This window comes from Delphinapterus leucas, chromosome 18 (assembly GCF_059928025.1).
Source record: "Delphinapterus leucas isolate spDelLeu-1000000601 "Yukka" chromosome 18, BTC_Dleu_Yukka2, whole genome shotgun sequence".
Lineage (NCBI taxonomy): Eukaryota > Metazoa > Chordata > Mammalia > Artiodactyla > Monodontidae > Delphinapterus > Delphinapterus leucas.
Genome location: NC_143146.1, coordinates 11,450,428 through 11,470,825, shown reverse-complemented (window position 1 = coordinate 11,470,825; position 20,398 = coordinate 11,450,428). Strand labels below are relative to the sequence as shown.

Sequence of the window (20,398 nt, the reverse complement as noted above, 5' to 3'; positions counted from 1 at the left end):
CCTCTTTAACTGTTAAAGTATAATATCCTGAAAGGTAAAATGTGACTCAGACAAATATAAACTGCTTGCATGTTAAAGATTTTAGTTAACTTATTAATTAGTGAAAGAACAAGTAAGAGGTTATAACCAGGTCAAATGAGTTGAGACTTACAGGGATTTATATTCTCTACCGGATAAGATTCTTTTGAGTTACTGTGAACAGGACTCATTGGCATTGCTAGAGACAGGAAACGTTTGCCTGACTATCCATTTTCTACAAGTTTACTTCTATCTCTACAGAAGTGTATACTAGTCCAATCAAAGACAGTCAGAGGGGCTTCCCTGGTGGCGCAGTGGTTGAGAGTCCGCCTGCTGATGCAGGGGACACGGGTTCGTGCCCCGGTCTGGGAGGATCCCACATGCCGTGGAGCGGCTGGGCCCGTGAGCCATGGACGCTGAGCCTGCACGTCTGGAGCCGCAAAAAAAAAAAAAAAAAAAGAGGTGCACACACCCTTATAGGATCTGGTACTCCTTTATGGTCAGGGGAAAACACCCCAGCATTTTATTGGAAGGATACTAATAATCTCTTTTGCCCATTTCCAAATCTTTAACAATTTTCCTAGCATATCTGTTTTGCAATGTGTAAGTGGGTCCATGAAAGTCTCCTTGAGTTTGCACCCAACTTTATGGGTCAAACCCCTGCAGGTCTGGTCCACGCTGTCTTTCCTGGGCTGAGCTAAAGTCATCCTATTACCCGACCTCCTTCCAAGGCTACTTGAGCCCCACTTGAGCCCCATCCAAATCCGTGGGGACCCACTATTACTTGGTGCCTGAGGAAAAACACAGACTCTCTGCCAACATTCCAGCATTTTCTGCGTCAGCATTTGCCACTTTGTCTTATTTAATCTACTTGCAAAAACACTGAACATGGTCCCAGCCTGAGCACCCACAGCTGTCCCTCAGGCTCTGCATCCACTTCCTCGGTTCCTAGTTGGGAAAACCAGTATCTGCTCCTTTAGTAAAATACTTTCTCACTCTTTCTGTGGCATAGGCAGATAACTGCTCACAATGGGGCAGAAAAAGGATTTAGCAAAATAAACATATTTAACAATATTTGAAAATTTATGCAGTTTAAGTGCCTATTATATGTTAGGCTTTATTACAAGAGCTTAGGTAGATTTTTTTTTAAAGGATCAACCTTCCCCCAACTAATGGGGATAAATCCAGGAAAGCAGGTAATTGGCACACTAATGATCTGAGACGTGCCACGACTATATATGGCCTTCTGATGTGCCCATCTCTTAAAGGCTTGTCACTTTGCCCAGAGTCCCCATAGCCGTAAGCTCTTCAAGAGAACAGTCTGTGGGTTACCCCAAGTACCTATTTTTTGCACAGGAATGACTTGTTGGGACAAGCAGTTGCCACATGGGCAGGGTCTTCCCAGTCTCAGCTTGGATATTTTTGTTCATAGTTGTATCAGTTAACATGCTTTTGGGAAAACCTGGGTTTTTTGTTTGTTTGTTTTTGATTTTAGATAAATTTGGCTGCGCCAGGCCTTAGTTGTGGCGTGTGGGATCTTTAGTTGCGACGTGGGATCTAGTTCCCTGAGCAGGGATTGAACCCGGGCCCCCTGCATTAGGAGTGCAGAGTCTTAACCACTGGACTGCCAGGGAAATCCTGGGAAAACTTGGGTTTCATCAGGAAAGAGTAAAGGGTCCTGGGTAGATAATATGGGTTAATTGTGTCCTCCCAGAAAAGACATGTTGAGGTCCTACCCGCCCCCCTCCCCTTTCCCTCTACCTCAGAATGTGACCTTATTTAGAAATAGGGTCCTTGCAGATGGAATTAGTTAAGACGAGGACATAGTGGCGTTAGGTGGGCCCTAATTCAGTATGACTGGTGTCTTCATAAGAGGAGGAGAGCGCCATGAGAGGGCAGAGACACACAGGGAGATGCCACGTGGTGACTAAGAGCCACTGGAGTGATGATGTCTGCCGCAAGCCAGCGAATGCCGAGGATGGCCAGCAAAGCTCGAGAAGATGGGAGAGGTGAGGAAAGACCTTCCCCTACATGTTTCAGAGGGAGTGTGGCCCTATTGACACCTTGATTTGGGCTTTGTTCTGTTTTGTTTTGGCCGTGCTGCACAGCTTGCAGGATCTTAGTTCCCCGACCAGGGATCGAAACTGGGCCCTCCACAGTGGAAGCATGGAGTCCTAACCACTGGACCGCCAGGGAAGTCCCCCTGTTGTTTTAAGCCACCTGTTTTGTGTTAATTTGCTATGGCAACTCTAGGAAACTAAATGGTAGGCAACCAATAACTTCCCATATTCAGCAAGTAATGAAATGTGCTCTAAAGTGGGGACAGAATTGAAATTAAAATGTCCATCTGAGGGAGCTGTAGAGCCTTTGCTTCCTCGTTCCTATTTTGACCTCTAACCTGGATGATGGACAAATGATAGCTGTTTTCAAGGGGTGACTCTCTTAATCACCTTTCAAAGTGATTTTGCTTATTTTCAGTTTCTGTTCTATTGAAATGTGGATTCAGACTACGAATGCCTTTATCGCACTGAAGGCTTTTGACCTGAGGGTTTGGTTAAAAGTGCAGGATGCTGAGGGTGACAAACGCTGACTGACCCGCTAACCCACTGCGACTGTCCTAGTCAGGGCTGGGCACTGGGGCAGTGTGATTGATGACAGCTTTAATGAAGAGGGCTCACCCACGCTGCCTGCAGCTTTTGACAATGGGGTATTCCCAGGGGACAGGAATAGCTTTTTTGGTATTTTTTCAGGGGACAGGAAGCCACCAATCTGCTATTCTCTGGAAATTACTATCTGAACTGACAGCATAGACATTTCCTCAATCTGTCCGGTACTTCACGCCAAGCCTCTGAGGTATTCGATTTCCTTAGCCATTCACTTCTTCTTGAAACTCTGGTGGCTCTCAGTGTGGTTCCCCAGTCAGCAACAGCAGCATCACTTGAGAACTCGTTAGAACTGCATATTTTCCGGCCTGGATCCAGACCTGCTGGATCAGAAACTCTGCAGCGGGTGGGGAGGTACCCAGCAAGATGAGGTTGAACAAGCCATTGAGGTGATTCTGATGCCCCCTGATGTCTGAGAACCAGAGCTTGAATCTACTGGCATCTGCTCAGTGCCTTGTCTTAAGGTACTTACCTGCCTTTCTAGCTGCTTCTTTACTGTGTCCCGTCCTGGCTCATTCTTCCTTTATCCCCCTGCTAGTGTGTGTGTGCGTGTGCGTGCATGTGTGTGTGTGTATGCATTCATGCACATGTTCAGTGGACATCCAGGAAAGGGTCTCCTGTGGTCAGTTTGGCAGATGGATCTAGACAAGCCTGAAGCTCTGTTGGGATGTTGTTAAGCCCCTTCAGGCTGTAAGGAGCGAAGTCCCTTTCAGGTTTTTTTCAGGTGGCAGCACTTATGGTAAAGACCATGATCATGAGCATCTCCTACTACAGTCGGGGGGAAAAAGCTGTATAAAGCTATTTCTATGAGAGAGTGACAGAGACAGAATGAATGAGTGAAGTGAAGCAATGGGAAGTAGGAGAGACAGGAAGTCACCTCAGCATCTAGGCTCCCTGGAGTCGTGGCACGTTCTTCACGACAAGCAGGAGCCCCCAGCCCTTCCAGCTGCCCAACACGGGGTGTCCTTTGCTGCTGGCTCTATGGGAACTCCACTCCCGATAACGGGGCTTTGCTACATCTCTGCTGCTTCTGTGACTCTCTCTCCTCTTCAATGCCACTGCCTACCCCTAGGCGTGATTGCCATGAGAGATCTGCAAATTGGCTTTTCTTGTTTTCTTTCAGTTCTGGCCGCGCATACCACGTTCCTGTCTGTCTCACACTAAAAGAGCCCACAGAGAGGGACTACCGGGTCTCCAGGGTCACGGTGTCAGTAGAGAGACCCCCAGCTTTGGGTGGAGGCTTGCTGTGGCCGGTCTCGAGGTGTAGCTCTTGCTGGAGTGCCTGTCCCTGGCTGGTCAGCTGTGGCCAGGACACATGGAGGTGCAGGCGAGAAAGTGCTCAGTGTTGGGGGGTTCGCAAGGGGGTTGTAGGTGTGATAAGGTGCTCAGGTGACGTCAGACCCCTTGCTGGGTTAGAAGAGAGGTCTCGGAGGAAGATAGATCTAGAAGGCATGACGGAGTAAGTGGGTGGTAGTTAAGAGTCTCCTGTGTGGTAACGTTGCCCAAGGAAGGTGCTGTAGAAGGGAGCCTAGGATCCACTGGGGAGGGGATGGTGGAGGGCCATTAACATACGGGAGCCAGCATTTGTTGAGCGCTTACTATTTGCCAGGCCCTATGCTTTGATGCTTTACATAAATTACCATATTTATTCTTTAAAATAATCTGTGACCTGCGTATCAACATCATTATTCCCCAATTTACAGATGAGAAGGCTGACCAAGGCTCACAAAGATTACGGTCACCAGGCTTGTAACTGACAGAGCTGAGACTTCAAAGCAGTTTTGTCCAACTCCAACATGGTAGCTCTTGCTACCGTATAGAACCGTATTGGCTTCGAAAGGAATGGTCTGAAACATGGTAGGTATCAGGGAGAAGCAATTAAGAGAGAAAAGGTCTGAAAGATGACTTTTGGACAGTTAGGAATTTATCAATGAAGTTTCTGATTGCAGTGAATCAAGAAGACAAAGGAGACAGTGAAAGTCAGCTGTGAAGGGTGAGAAGCATGGAAAGGCTTGTGCTGTGCTGTTTCCTGCTTTACTGTTCAAAGGGTCCAGTTGGAAGAGAAACCACACCAGTAATTTGAACGGGGAAAATTTAGCATAGAGATGACTAAATTGCTAAGAGAGAATTAACTGTAAAGAGAACTCTAAAGACACAGGAATCACAGCTATAGGGAGAAAGCACTACCTCTAGAGCAGAGGCAAATTATCCAAGGAAGACATACAGGTTAAGAACTCATTGGGGAGGGTATGACCGAGGCCACTGGATGGGGTAGCATTTTGCTGGGGTGCTTGTGTCCCCCTGGCAAAGCAGTTGGGGTGCTGGTGAAATACCCTGGGAGGCCACTGCTGGAGTGACAGTGAAACTTCTCAAACTGTGTGTCACTGGGTCTCCCGCTGGCCCCACTGGCTTTTACGCTGTAGCAACAAGAAAAAAGACACTGAAACTAGGGGGGAAAAAAGCCCCTTTCACCTGCAGTGTTCTTCCCGTCCCTGCTACTGATAAAACTTACCATTGGGACAGGAGGCAAAGGAGACATGTTTACAGGGTTCCAGCTCCAGTGTCACAGGGCAGAGCAAAGTAAGGTGGATTTGGAGCCCTGAGAGGCAATAAATCGATAGCTGGCACAAATGGGATATACTGCAATGGAAGAACCAGTGAAGTCACATATTTATCGAATGAAAGTTCATTCATATTAGAGCTCCAGTAGTAACACTCTATGGCGAGCTCTCAAACCATCTCTAGTCCTGTCCCTTCACTCAAGTTCCCCTCCAGTCTGGAAGCTGCCACCACTTTCTCTGATGAAAGTTCACACCCATATGTTTGGAATTCAGGTACCAGAATTTAGCTAATTCCACTAGTATCATCTGTATATGTAAGACCCTTCTCTTATTTTTTTCTTTATTTCCAAACCTCACTCCCATTCCCACTTTACTCCATCCTCCTGTAATATGTTTGGTGTATGTCCTTGAATATGTCCATATGTACATAATTCTGAAAAATACAGGCATATACTTACATATACATATATATATATATATATACACACACATACACACATCTCTACATATGTACATACATACAGTATTGGGCTATGGGTCTCATTCTCTCTTCATTTTTCTCTCCTCCACAGCATGACCTACCCATGCAGCTATACATACCTCTTGTTCATTACTAACTGCTGCATAGCCCCCAACAGATTGCACCCAGCACAGTTTGTCTGCCCTTCCCTTTGATGTTACTAGGTTGTCGCCAACAGCCTGCTCCCACAAACTGCTGGGATGAGCATCCTTATCTACCTCCTCTTAACGGACCTGGGTAAACTTCTGAGTTGCACCCAGGCATGGGATTGCTGGGTCATGGGGTGTACACATAGGAATTTTACTGAGTTCTGCTGAGCTGACCTCCGGAAGATAGCATAGTCTACACTCCCATCTGCATTGCATGCTAATTTCCATCTCCCTACACCGTTCTCAGCAATTGCTATCATCTGACTTTCTAATTTTTCCTGTGTTGTGGGTGTAAAGGGGAATCTCGTTTTACATAATTTGCATTTCTCTAGCCATGAATCCTTTGTCAGTGTCTTGCCTCATCCTGTACCTGCTGCCTCCACACGTGTTCTGGGCTCATCACCTGACAGGCAGATTACTATACTATCTCTGCCCCATCTCATCCATCCTGTACACAGCCACACGTTAAACTCCCTAAAGTATAGGTTCTTAAAAAATTTTTTAATGATTTTTATTTTGGTTAAAGGTGTGTATCAGTTTGTATTAGTGCAATGATGCAGCACAGCAGAGCCTTCCAAAACTCAGGGGTGTAACACAATGGGTACTTATTAGTGGCAAGCGTTTATATGTCTGCTGAGGTTCAGCCAGTCTGGACTGGGCTGGGGACTCTGCTCTCTGCTGGGGCAGGTTTGTTTCTACTGCAGGTCTGTGGGGAAGCTCTGTTCCACGGGTCCTTCCTCCCCCTCCGCCTCTTCCTGGTGGGCTTTGCCAGGGTGTGCTCTTCTCACAATGATGCAGAAAGATGTGAGGCCTCACGAGGCCTAGAGCTGGAACTGATACACTGTCGTCACTGGCCAAGCGCAAAGTCAAGGGACAAGGAGAGATACTGTACCTACTTTGAGCCTATGGAAAGGTGTAAATGTAGAGAGGGGGGAGAACTGGAGTCAACCCAATCCACTGCACAGAGAGTCAAGTCTAGACTCTACTGCCTGGATTTCAAAGTCTTCCACTGTCTGGTCTCACTCCAACCATCCAACCCAAGCCTCTCCCTTTGGGCTATTCATCTGGGACACATGAGTTCATGGACCTTGGGAATCTTATAGAAACCAAACAAGACTGGGCAATTCCAGGCAGCAAACTATATTCCAACTGCAGGCCAAACTTAGCCTGCCCCCTGCTTCTTTCCCACCACACACAAAAAAGGGGGGAATTTTATGGGCCCACTTGCTATTGGTAGGTTTTACAAAATAAACAGATGTTAAACAATTTTTCCTCTAGGAAATAAACTAAGCCAGAGATCTTCTTTATGATTTTTTTTTTTTGGTAGTTCTTTGGGGAAAAAGAAATCTCAAGGAATTATTTTCTCAATAAACAGTAGCAACAGTTTATTTTTGTTGGATTGACTTAAATCCTCCCCCACTTTCTTTTTTTGGGTTGAGAAATTGACTACAGAAATGAGAAAGAGATCATTTTTTATTCTTTTTGTGTGTGTGGTTTCTCTGGCTGGAAAAGAAAAGCTCTGCATTCTTTCTGTATTCGGTGCACTTCAAAGTTATAAAAATTTAGATAAAGTACATCAAGGTTATGGTTGTTCTAGATTTCGGTCTATTTATAACTTCCTCATATTTCACATTTGTTTGACCTCAGGTTAAAGGAATGCTTTTGAAAAGAATAACGATTTGATCCTAGCAATGGATGTAGCAAAAATACTGGGGTCAATAAGTTAAATTAAAAGGCTTAAAATAAAAAAAGAAGAAGAAAAAGAAGAAGCAAAAACTAGATTTCGCAAACTTTAAGCTTAGGATTGCATGACAATAGAATTTCCTAGCTGTGTTCCTATAAAAATTTTACAGTGTGAAAAATATTTTTCAAAGTTTACCAGAGTAAAAAAATTTGAATTAGAAAAAAGTAATTTTCTAATACTCTGAACTCATTTTCACAGCTTACATAGGGTCTCTCTCTGGATTTGTCTTTGGTATTTTTATATATGTATTTTGTTTGATTTTTTTTCCACAAAAGTATGAGTATCTCCATGTGGGTTGGAGAGTTACCATATTACCTAAAATATATGTTTCAGTGATTTACTGAGAGGAAAAACACAAGTTTTAAAACAATCTATATGTGATGTTATTTTTAAGATATATGTGTATGTGTGTGTCTATCTATATAAGTTAATTATCCATTTCTGGAGAGAGAAAAAGAGATACACACACGCACACACACAGAGAGAAAAATGCATAAGAACATGTCTATAAGGAAGCCATCAGAATATTAACAGTTACCTTTGGGTGTTAACTTCCCTATGTCCCTATTGATTTATTTCCATAAGAAATAAGAACCTATTTCCATAGGTTTCAATTTGTCTATAATGAACATATACTGAATACTAAATTGGATTTTAAAAAGAGAGACAGACATTTAGCAGTTGGGCATTTTCAACTTCTGGAATCCTAAAACTCCTCTAATTTTGAGAAAACTAATGACAAAACCTTCAGAAGGGGCCTTGTTTGAAGGCTGGAAATCCTATGGCTAGCTGTATTGTTTCATTAAGCAGAAAATTAGAATGAAGAATATTACAGATGGGATAGGATGAGTTTGGATACCAACGATTACGTTCTTCACCAGGCAGGTCCTCATGGATCCCTAGACTAGTATGCAAACTGCAGAAGTATAGGTGCCTCCCCCTCCAAAAAAAAAGTATAGGTGCCCAGAGTTCCCTCGGGGTCTGGGCTAGTGTATCGGTTTCAGGTGCAACTTACATAGGAGAATAGTCATAAGATCAAGGGTCAGGCAGATCTTGCTAAGTGAGATATTAACTTACGCTTAGAAAATTTTTCTTATGCAGCAACACTTTAAAAAAATAACCACATTCATTGAGATGTTATGGATAAGATTAAATACTAACAATATGCATAGGTTTAGAATTTGGCAGATGACATTTTACTTCTTATAAATCAAAAGGAATGACAGAGCTAATTTAAGTTAGTCTCTATTTGGGTTTCCAATTGTAGTTTGCTAAAATTTAGATATCTAAGAACATTTCACTGCAGAAATGATGATAGTTTATGAACAAGGCAATCCCAAAACTGGTTTTGAGAATCTCCAGTGTGTTAGCTACTGTACCTGTTGCAAGGAATACAGAGACAAATGAAGAGTTCAGCTTGTCACACCTACAAGTTCAAGACGTGCTTTGTCCTTTTGTTTTAAATAATTCTCAGAACAACAAATAAAAACGAGGAAGAGTGATTAGTGAATGTCAGCCACAAGAGTAGGCTCTTTGGTTACATGGACCATTTTGACCTGGATCAAGGCCATTTATGCCATCGTGAGCTGGGGTGCAAAGGTTTAGTAAGTGGGGATTAGGAAACTGTTCAGAGCAGTTACATCACATAAAGTCCCAAATGCCCAGTTTATCAGGATGAATCCAAGTTTGGTTCCTGTTGCCAAAAGAAAAGAAAAAAAAAGCAACGCACATGTTACTTACAAGCAAACCTTAAGGCATACCATCTATTATCAGCAATAAACAGATTTGATTCTTTTGTAAATGAGACTGTCAGGGCCCAGGGGATTTGTCAGCGTCTGGATAATCCTCAAATCACCTGCCTGCCCTATCAGGGATATTAGGAAATTGTCAGTAATAAGGCTGGTTAGCAATCTTCTTGTCTGGTGCATTAAAGATTATTCCACCAAAGCCAGAGGGTCTTAACCAACCAGCTTTCATTATATGTTTCAACGTTACACATTTTATCAAGTCTCCTGTCCATAGAGGCTGTGAAGACTCTGTCAGCTGTGCAAGTCCCTGGGCCCTCACTCCGGGAAACAGGCTGGGACTTTGGGAGTTTTTAATCCAATATGGGATATGAAACAGACACAGAGCTCAGTGGCCACAAAGATGCTAAAATGCATATGGTATCCCACTGTCCACATACACGGTGCAGGGAGCTCTGCATCAGGTTGAGTTAGGGACCCAGGTCTAGCTGGGTGAGACTGTGGTTTCTCTTTTCTTCTGTTTGCTTTATTGTTCATATGATTTAAATTTAGTGTTTTGAATAAATAATACATATACATGATTCAAAAGTTTTAAAATTGCAAAAGGGATACAGTGAAAACCTTTCCCTTCCCTTTCTCCATTTGCCTTGTTCCTGCCTTCTCCAACAGGTAACCCCTGTCATTAGCACCATTATTTTATCCTTTCAGAGTTTTAAAATAATTGACTATAAGAAAATATGAAACATATTTTTATTTTACTCTTCTTTTTACACAAAAGATAGAATATAATACAATTGTTCTGTGCCTTGTCTTTTTTCACTAGCAATGTCTTCTATTATACATAATAAAATAGTTTCTATATTAGTACATTATATTACATTATATACATTATATTAGTAAAAAGAATAAGGAAATAAAATATTAAGGAAATAATTTATTTCCTTATTCTTTATATGGTTGCATACTTTTCTGTTGTTTCATGTACCATACTCTAAAAAATCGGTTCCCTGGTGATGAACATTTAGATTTTTTTCCCCAATATTTTGTGATAATAAACCATGATATAGGGAATAACCTTGCACATTAGTTCTTTCACGTTATTACTATTTACTTTTTTTTTTTTTTAACATCTTTACTGTTTACTTTTCATAGGGCTACCTGGTAGTGGCCAAGACATGGGCCTCTCTCCCTGGCTCCATACGTTAATAACCAAAATTCCTAATAGAGTTTTTTTTTAATTGAAGTATAGTTGGTTTACAATGTTGTGTTAGTTTCAGGTATACAGCAAAGTGATTCAGTTTTATATATATGTGTGTGTGTGTGTGTGTGTGTGTGTGTGTGTGTGTGTGTGTATATATATTCTTTTTCAGACTCTTTTCCCTTATTGGTTATTGCAAAATACTGAGTATAGTTCCCTGTGCTATACAGTAGGTCCTTTTTGGTTATCTATTTTATATATAGTAGTGTGTATATGTTAATTCCAAACTCCTAATTTATCTCCCCACCATTACCCTTTGGTAACCATACATTTGTTTTCTATGTCTGTGGGTCTGTTTCTGTTTTGTAAACAAGTTCATTTGTATCATTTTTTTAGATTCCACATATAAGTGATATCATGATATTTGGCTTTCTCTGTCTGGCTTACTTCACTTGGTATGATAATCTCTAGGTTCATCCATGCTGTGGCAAATGGCATTATTTCATTCTTTTTATGGCTGAGTAATATTCCATTGTATGTATGTACCACATCTTCTTTTTTTTTTTTTTTGTACCACATCTTCTTTATCCATTCCTCTGTCGATGGACATTTAGGTTGCTTCCATGTCTTGGCTATTGTGAATAGTGCTGCAACAAACATAGGAGTACATATATCTTTTCGAATTATAGTTTTCTCCGGATATCCCACTCCAGCAGTGGGATTGCTGGACCTAAAAGACTCTTATAGTAGGCAAATATCTCTTTTATTTCCTCAATGCGTAATTTGTGAAGAGACAGGCAAGGGATCATTTTGAAGCCTGGCTGTAACTCCTGTGCCACCTGCATTCTCACTCTTATCCTCATGTGACTCCTTCATTTCCTCCCATCACTCAAAACTAACAACCTGGGACTGCTTGCTTTTTTTTTTTCTTTTTCTTAATCTCATCATTTTCAGCTGCATTTGAATTGCTATCATTTGTTTTTTCTCAGAGGTAGGGCAAAGTGGTGCTGAAGGATTTCTTACATCTTCTTAGCAAGTCAACTTCCCAGCCATTCACTCAACAAATATTTATCTAGCATCTACTGTGTCTCAGGCATCATTTTAGGCATTGAAAATACAGTAGCAAACAAAGGAAACTCAGTTCCCACCCTCATGGGGCTTACATTCTAATGGAAAGCAGCACACCATAAATAAATGAATGACAGAAATGGGAGACAATAAGCAAATAAGTGTATAATGTGACTTCAGGCAGTGGTAAGTGCTTGGTGTCTCTATTTAATCAGTTCATGGGTGGAGAGTCCTTTTCAAATGACATACAGAAAAAGGATTCCAATTCTGGCTTGAAAAATTACTTAAGCTGCTCTCTTTAGAAACTTTCAGTCAAGGAGGTTCTGGCCAGAGCAAAAGTTTGTTGATTCTGTCTGACACTAACAGAGACATTTGTGGTCATTTGAACCAACAGTGTCACTTTGGACTTGGAATTGGCGTTAAAAGCACTCTTTAAGAGCCAGTTTGTCTGTGGAGGTGTGCTTGGGAAGGTTTTCTTTTTACTAGGTGTGTTACCGAAAGTGGGGTCTGGCTGCTCGCCACTCAAAAGCCAATAAAGAGGCAATGTTGGTGGAAAGGAAAGTTTGCTTTATTTCAGAGGCCGGCAACGGGGGCGAGGGGAGGTGTGGACACCTGTCCAAAGGCCGACTCCCCTTCACTGACAGCCAGTGGGCAAGAGCTTTTATAGATGGAGGGAGGGGGCTACATGTAGAAACAGCACAGTCAGCTCTGACGGTCATCTTGAAATTGGTCATGTGGTGGTCTGACCGGCGTCATCTTGATTGTTTTAAGTACAGTTAGTCTTCCTTTCCGGGGGTCAGTTTTTTCCCATTTCCTTGAGTCCAGTTCTCGGAATTGTGGCAGCTTATGTCATGGCTACAGTCTGGTCATCATGTAGTTAACTTCTTCCACCTGGTGAGGGTTTCAGTAGCTATAAAACAGGTCCTTGACTATGCTAATGACTAAACTATTATTATTCAGTCTTGTTGAACTGTTTTCCTTTGTTTCTGCGTTTTCTCACTTCTCTGATTAAACTTATTTGGCTAAAGTTTTTCCATAGACAAAGGTAGGTGGAGGACGTGAGGGGGAAGGACCACATGGTCCTGCTCTGTTTCAAGTATATTCATTTCTTGTTGCTGCTGTATTAAATGACCACAACCTTGGTGGCTTAAAACAACACAGCTTTATTATCTTAGGGTTCTGGAGGTCACAAGTCCAAAATAGCTCTCATGGGGTTAAAATCAAGGTGGCGGCAAGGCTGTGTCCCTCCTGGAGGCCGGAGGGGAGAAGCCGTTTCCTCGCCGTCTCCAGCTTCTAGAGGCTGCTTACATTCCTTGCCTTGTGGCCTCTCATCACTCTGACCTTGAGTCCATGTCACATCTTGTTCTGACTCTGATCCTCTTGCTTCCCTGTCCCAAGGACCCTGTGATTACATTGGGCCCACCTACATGATCCAGGATAATCTCCTCATCTCAAGATCCTTATTTCATCAAAACTGCAAAATAACATATTCACAGGTTCTGGAAATTAGCATGCAGACATCTCCTGGGCTATTATTCAGCCCACCATGTAGGCAATTAAGAAACAGCAGCTGAAGATAACTTTTAACATATAAAGTAAATTAAAATAACAGGGAAAATTATGTAAAGCAGCAGCCCCCAACCTTTTTGGCACCAAGGACTGGTTTCGTGGAAGACAATTTTTCCATGGATGGGGTGATGGTTTGGGGATGATTCAAGCGCATTACATTTATTGTGCACTTTATTTCTATCATTATTATGTTGTACTATATAATGAAATAATTATACAACTCACCAGAATGCTGACAGGAGGCGGAGCTCAGGTGGTAATGCAAGTGATGGAGAGCGGCTATAAATACAGATGAAGCTTCGTTTGCTGGCCCGCTGCTCACCTCCTGCTGTGCAGCCCAGTTCCTAACAGGCCACAGACTGCTGCAGGTCTGTGGCCCAGGGGTTGGAGACTCCCTGATGTAAAGGATAATCTTGGCAGAGGATGCCTCAAGATTCAACACTTTGAGTTGGACAAATTAATTCTAAACATCTGCCCTGTGCCAGGATATGTTCCAGGGGCTTGGGATACACCAATGAACAAAACAGGCAAAAATCCCTGTTCTCATAGGGCTTACATTCAACAAAGACATTACAAATAAGCCTATTATCTAGTAATTTAGAAATGGATAAGTGCTTTGTAAAAAAGAAAGTGGATCAGGGGAAGGGTCGGGAGAGTCCCGAGAGAGTGTGTGGGAAGCAGGGGGAAACCTGCCTATGACACTAGGGGGCACTGCAGCACAGTTTTGGAGGCTGAGATTAGAAAAGGATCTTATACAATCAGCATTTGATGAGCCAGAAGGAATTTTAGAGGTCAGCTAGTCTAACTTCCTCAGTTTATAAAGAGAAAGCTAAGGCTCAGAAGGTCCACAATGTGGTCTCTAGTTATTTTGCATTTGGCCTAAATTTGAGAGACAGTCTCCTGTCTCCCCAAGAAAGCCAGACATAGTCATCACCTTATCAAAGGCAGCGCCTGCCAGGAGGTAAGGCTGGGAGGGTTTTGTATCAGAGCAGCAGGAGGGATGGATGATTTCAGAGTGTAGTTCCATCTATGCCACTGTTGAAAAATTATTCCACAGAACCTCTAATATTCCTCTTTCTAAGCGCAACATTCTGAAGTCTTGAATCAGTGACACTGGCCCTCCAGCCTTTGAGACGCAACTTTGGCGAAAATAACCTACATCAGCCAGACACCAAAAGGAAGGGGAAAATGAATTATGATAAAGAGGCTTTGGTGTTTGTAACAAAAGAATAATGCAGCTTCATTTTCCTAACTTATGGCTTTAAATGGTTATTTAAGCTCGAAATGGTTATAGTAAACCATGGTTTGATCAGATATTTTTATCCACTATCTCCTTGGGTGTGACTGTTTCCCAAAACTGTAGTTGTAGTTGAGCCAGTACAAAAACTCAATATTTCGACGATTAACGGTGAGAGTTATTCGAGTTTCATGACATTTATAACACCACGTGGTAACAATGTAACGTGTTTCCACTCAGGAGACGTGTATATTGTAGGGCAACATTGGTTGAGACTTGGGCATTCCTGTGGTTTACAATCTGGAGCAGTGTTCTCTCTGCTTTCTCTGCTTTTCTCCTAACACTTTCAGGCTCACTTTCCACGTCCCGGGAGCTATCCCGTCTCTGCAGAGCCTACTGGTTTCCCTGACCCTCTCACATAGAGGGAATTGCAGCATCCTTTCTATTTCCATATCCCTTTTCTCCATTATCACCAGCAGACCTCAGAACCCACCCATTTTTCCCACTTACACCTGTCTACCTCTTTCATGGATAGCTTCTTTTCAAAATGTCCTTTTTAAAAAATTAAAAATAGAACTATATATGATCCAGCAATTCCACTCCTGTTTGCATTTTCTTATTCAAAGAAAATGAAAACCCTAATTAGAAAAGATATATGCAACCCAATGTTCATAGCAGCATTATTCACAATAGCTAAGATATGGACGCAACCTCAGCGTCCATCAACAGGTGAATGGATAAAGATGTGGTATATACATACAATGGAATATTACTCAGCTATAAAAAAAAGAATAAAAAATTGCCTTTTGCAACAACATGGATGGACCTGGAGGGTATTATGCTTAGTGAAGTAAGACAGAGAAAGACAAGTAAATACTGGATGTTTTCGTTTATATGTGGAATCTAAAAAATAAAACATGAATGAATATAAGAAAACGGAAACAGACTCACGGACACAGAGAACAAACTAGTGGTTACCAACGGGGAGAGGGAAGGGGGGAGGGGCAAGATAAAGGGGATTATGAGGTATAAACTACTAGGTATAAAATAAATAACATACAAGGATGTAATGTATGGCACAGGGAATATAACCAATATTTTATAATAACTTTAAATGGAGTGTAATATATAAAAATATTGAATTACTATGTTATACACCTGAAACTAACATAATATTATAAATCAACTATACTTCTGTTTGAAGATAAATAAAGATAAAAATAAAATCTTTTTTCTTATTTGGTAAAATATGAACATCATAAAATTCACCATTTTAACCATATTACGTGTGCAGCTCAGTGGCATTAAGTACATTCACACTGTTGTGCGATCATCACCACCATCTGTTCCCAGAACTGTTTTCATCTTTCAAAACTGAACTCTCTACCCATTAGACACTAACTCTCTATTTCCCCTCCCTCCAGCCCCTGGCAACCCCCATTCTCCTTTATGTCTCTATGAATTTGACTAGGAAACTCATATAAGTGAAATTGTACAGCATCTGTCCTTTTGTGACTTGCTTATTTCACTTAGCATGATGTCCTCAAGGTCCATCCATGTTGTAGCACGTGACTGAATTTCATTCAGATTAGCTTCTTGAGGTCAGGAATCATGTCGATAAATGTTTGAGTTGAAAAAAATGGGTGGATATCAACGTAATGAGATCTGTAGATAATCTCAAATGAGAGGAAGTTAACACACTGCCCCGTGTCAGCAGGGTGAGCACACGTGACCTGCTGCTTCACCTCCACCTTCCAGAGCTCGTGCAAATGTCTCTTGTGAATGACCCCAACCCGGTACCACACAGGCAAGGAAATTATGGGAGAAGTGGTCCTAGCCGAGCTGGGCCGACACTGCGAAAGCCACCACAATGTTATTAGAGTGTATTCCAGACAGGAGAGAGCTTCCATGTTGGCCAGGTACAGATAAGAACCAAACTCTCTCTTTACAATTTTACATTTCTGTTAACTGGAAGAATTTTCCACAGATAGTCTCTGGCTCCATGCCTTTCAAACTTTGTTTCTCTTCTACTACTCACACTTCTGGTGCCAGGTGCCCCAGGGGCACATCCTCTGACCTTTGCATCTTTATGCTGGTGAGTCAGCACAGTGGATAGCAGAATTTCTGAAAGTCATTCCTAAACTAGGACTGCTAGTAATAACCAAACATGGAAATGATTGCAAATCACATAAACGTATTCTATTAAATCTAAACCAAATATATCCCAGCTCATCTTCTCCTTGGCCGGACTCCCAAAATACCTGCAGCCACTCCAACGGCACCCAACACAAAGGAAGTCCAAGAGAGGAACAGTTGAAGTAGACGCAGAAAGTGTCTTAACCAATGGTAGTTAAAATATTTTACTTTGGTACAGTTTACAAAAAAAAAATGCCCTTGTGAACACATTGGTGGGGACTTGGAGGGGACCAGTGCAACTCAGTGGCCCTGAGGCTTAACTGGCTTTGGGTAAATTTGCATCTTGCTCTTTCTACGCAATGTGTTATTTGAATTGATTTTTAATTTTTTTTTAATAAATGTATTTATTTATTTTTATGCGGTACGCGGGCCTCTCACTGTTGTGGCGTCTCCTGTTGCAGAGCACAGGCTCCGGACGCGCAGGCTCAGTGGCCATGGCTCACGGGCCCAGCCGCTCCGTGGCATGTGGGATCTTCCCAGACCAGGGCACGAACCCGTGTCCCCTGCATCAGCAGGCGGACTCTCAACCACTGCGCCACCAGGGAAGCCCATAAATTTATTTTATTTATTTTACTTTTGGCTGCGTTGGGTTGTTGCTGCATGCAGGCTTTCTCTAGTTGTGGCGAGCAGGGGCTACTCTTCATTGCGCTGCACAGACTTCTCATTGTGGTGGCTTCTCTTGTTGTGGAGCACAGGCTCTAGGCACGCAGGCTTCATTAGTTGTGGCACACGGGCTCAGTAGTTGTGGCTCGCAGGCTGGCGCATGGGCTTAGTTGCTCCGTGGCATGTGGGATCTTCCTGGACCAGGGCTTGAACCTGTGTCCTCTGCATTGGCAGGCAGATTCTTTTTTTTTTTTTTTTAAACATCTTTATTGGAGTATAATTGCTTTACAATGGTGTGTTAGTTTCTGCTTTATAACAAAGTGAATCAGTTATACATATACATATATCCCCATATCTCTTCCCTCTTGCGTCTCCCTCCCTCCCACCCTCCCTTTCCCACCCCTCTAGGTGGTCACAAAGCATCGAGCTGATCTCCCTGTGCTATGCGGCTGCTTCTCACTAGCTGTTGGTTTTACATTTGGTAGTGTATATATGTCCATGCCACATTCTCACTTTGTCCCAGCTTACCCTTCCCTCTCCCCATGTCTTCAAGTCCATTCTCTACGTCTGTGTCTTTATTCCTGTCCTGCCCCTAGGTTCTTCATGACCTTTTTTTTCTTTTTTTTAGATTCCATATATATGTGTTAGCATATGGTATTTGTTTTTCTCTTTCTGACTTACTTCACTCTTTATGACAGACTCCAGGTCCATCCACCTCACTACAAATAACTCAACTTCATTTCTTTTTATGGCTGAGTAAAATTCCATTGTATATATGTGCCACATCTTTATCCATTCATCTGTCGATGGACACTTAGGTTGCTTCCATGTCCTGGAAGGCGGATTCTTAGCCACTGTGCCACTGGGGAAGCCCAAAAAATAAAAATAAAAGTAAACCTTTAAAAAAAACCACAAAACCACAGCAGTCCTGGTGAGAATGGGCACAGCTACAATTTCTTCAAGCAGAATCTGAAAGATATTGAATCATTTAGCAAATAAGTCATTGGAGGTTGTATTTTACCTAAAAAGCCATAAGGACCAGGGCATTTTTAGTAAGGATAACAACTCATATGGCAGTTCTCAGAATTATAATGAAGCTAGAGGAACATTTTCATCTTATATTTATTAAATACCTACAGGTTACAAGTCATTGAGCCAGGTGCTGTGGGCACACAGCAATGACAAGATATACCGGGTCCCTGCTCTCAAAGAGCTCACATTCTATTCCTGTAGATGGCGTTTCTAGACCAGAGCACTAGCAGCCCTTCTATGAGTGGGATTGCCCAAACGTCCCTAGCCCTGCACCCTAAATGACAATAATGCACTCTGAAAGCCCACCTGATTATGGGCAGTAGTTCCTTCCCACCTTGAGAACCACCAGGGGAAAGGCAACAATAAGAAAGTAAATTCCCAAATTGATAAACATTGTGATGAGGGCTGTGACGGAAATGATCAGGTTGCTGTGCCAGTGAAATAGACCAGGGGGATGCTCTAGTTTGGGTTGTCAGCTCAGGCTCTTTGAGCAGGTGGCAGGTAGGGTAAATGTCCAGGAGGATGTGACAGTATAGCCATAAGCATTCTGGGGATAGGAAACAGCATGTGCAAAGGCCCTGAAGTGGGAGGGGGCTTATCGCACTAAAAAAACAAATAACAGAAACCAAAAAAACCCACAGAAAGAAGATGGGTAGGGCTGAGATAAGGTTGAAGGGACAGGCAGGGGCCAGATAGAGTAAGGACTTCAGGGTCATGGTGAAGAACTGGGGTTTTATTCTAAATGCTTCTGTCAAAATTTCATAAATAACAGAAGTAAACCCAATGAATCCCCAAAGTAGTAATTGGTAAAAGTTTATTGTGCCCACATCAAAAAGACATTTTGCAAACTGGGAGCACTCAAACAAAAACATGGAATGAGGCTCAGGGATATATTGTTATAAAGCAGCTTATTTAGTGAGAAAGTAGTGACTGTTTATTCTTCACAGTGATTGGTTACAATACTAGAGTTTTCTTCAATATAGGGAATTTGTCAGTGGTTACCTTAGGAAATAGTTCAAGTTTTTGCTTATGATTTCCAGAGGCATAAGCAAGAAATGACCTAGGTCAAGTTGTCTTGCAAAATAAGCTAAATTAGGCTTTGCTTGTATGATGAAACAGATTTTGTCTGCTCAGGGTATTTTCAAGGTTGTTCTTCATTTGTTTTTCTTTTTTTTTGTTTGTTTCTGTTTTTCATTTTAACACTTCTCATTGGAAGTCACCAAAGATTTTTAAGAAAGGAATTGGTGTGATGATAATAATAATGAGAAGTAATTAACATTACTGAGCATGTGTTCTGGGCCAGAAGAGGCTTTACGCTCTCAGTATATTAACGCAACATATCCTTATAATAACCCTATGAGTACTATTTATATTCCCATCTTACAGGAGGAAACTTCAGCAGGGAGAGCTTAAGTCATTTGTCCAAAGTCACACAGCTGGTAAGCTGTTTTAATACCTTAGCATTCTCCTGACTGTGAAGCCCGAGTTTTGACAGACTGGCAGGAAGGAGTTGGAGTGAAGCGCTGTGTTCGCTGCCCCGTGTCTTCAACAAGCATTTCTCTGGCCCAGAAAGCTGCCAGCAGCATCTATTCTGACCCTTTTACAGTCATATATGTCCCATAATGGATTGACTGTTAACCGAGGCACGCACACGGTGAGACTCACAATCTTTGTTAGGTATAGTATTTAAACAAAAACAACAAAGAAATCCCTAGAAAATCTGGCCACGTCTGGCTGGGAGAATGCAAGGTCTCTCAAAACCCGCCCTAAAAACCCAGAAGCACGGGAATGGTTGGATTCAGTCACCCCAAAATCCACCCATTCGGACTCTGCTCTGCCTCGCGTTACAGCCTGGAAGTTCTGACAGCCGGAGGGGGCAGGTGCGCAAGAGCAGGGGGCGTGGCTTGCGGGGACGGGGCGGGGCGTGGAGACACGGGCTCTGGGCAGGACGTGCGCGGAACGCGGCGGCGTGGGGGCGTGGCGACAGGGGCGGGACGAAGCGGAGACGGACATGGCGGGGGCGGGGCCCGCGCGCAGACAAGATGGCGCTGCGTCTGCTGAGGAGAGCGGCGCGCGGAGCGGCGCTGCCGAGGCT

General features: G+C 42.6%; 1 protein-coding gene and 1 non-coding gene across 10 annotated transcripts in view; one reads left to right on the top strand and one right to left on the bottom strand.

Moving 5' to 3' along the window:
• Positions 1–20,398, top strand: part of CLYBL (citramalyl-CoA lyase) — a 302,146-nt gene that overhangs the window by 8,862 nt on the left and 272,886 nt on the right. For 2 of the 9 annotated variants that reach the window (XR_016388643.1, XM_089899404.1), the window contains exon 1: positions 20,211–20,398. Coding sequence is in view for 6 of the 9 variants with exons in the window: in XM_089899404.1 (XP_089755530.1) it covers positions 20,346–20,398 (53 nt within the window). In the remaining 3 variants the exon portion in view is untranslated. The other 7 variants (XR_002645023.2, XR_016388644.1, XM_022576847.3 and 4 more) reach the window with 5 other exon arrangements.
• TRNAR-CCU (transfer RNA arginine (anticodon CCU)) lies at positions 1,580–1,652 on the bottom strand. The gene has a single exon. It is a non-coding gene; the product is annotated as a tRNA-Arg (tRNA).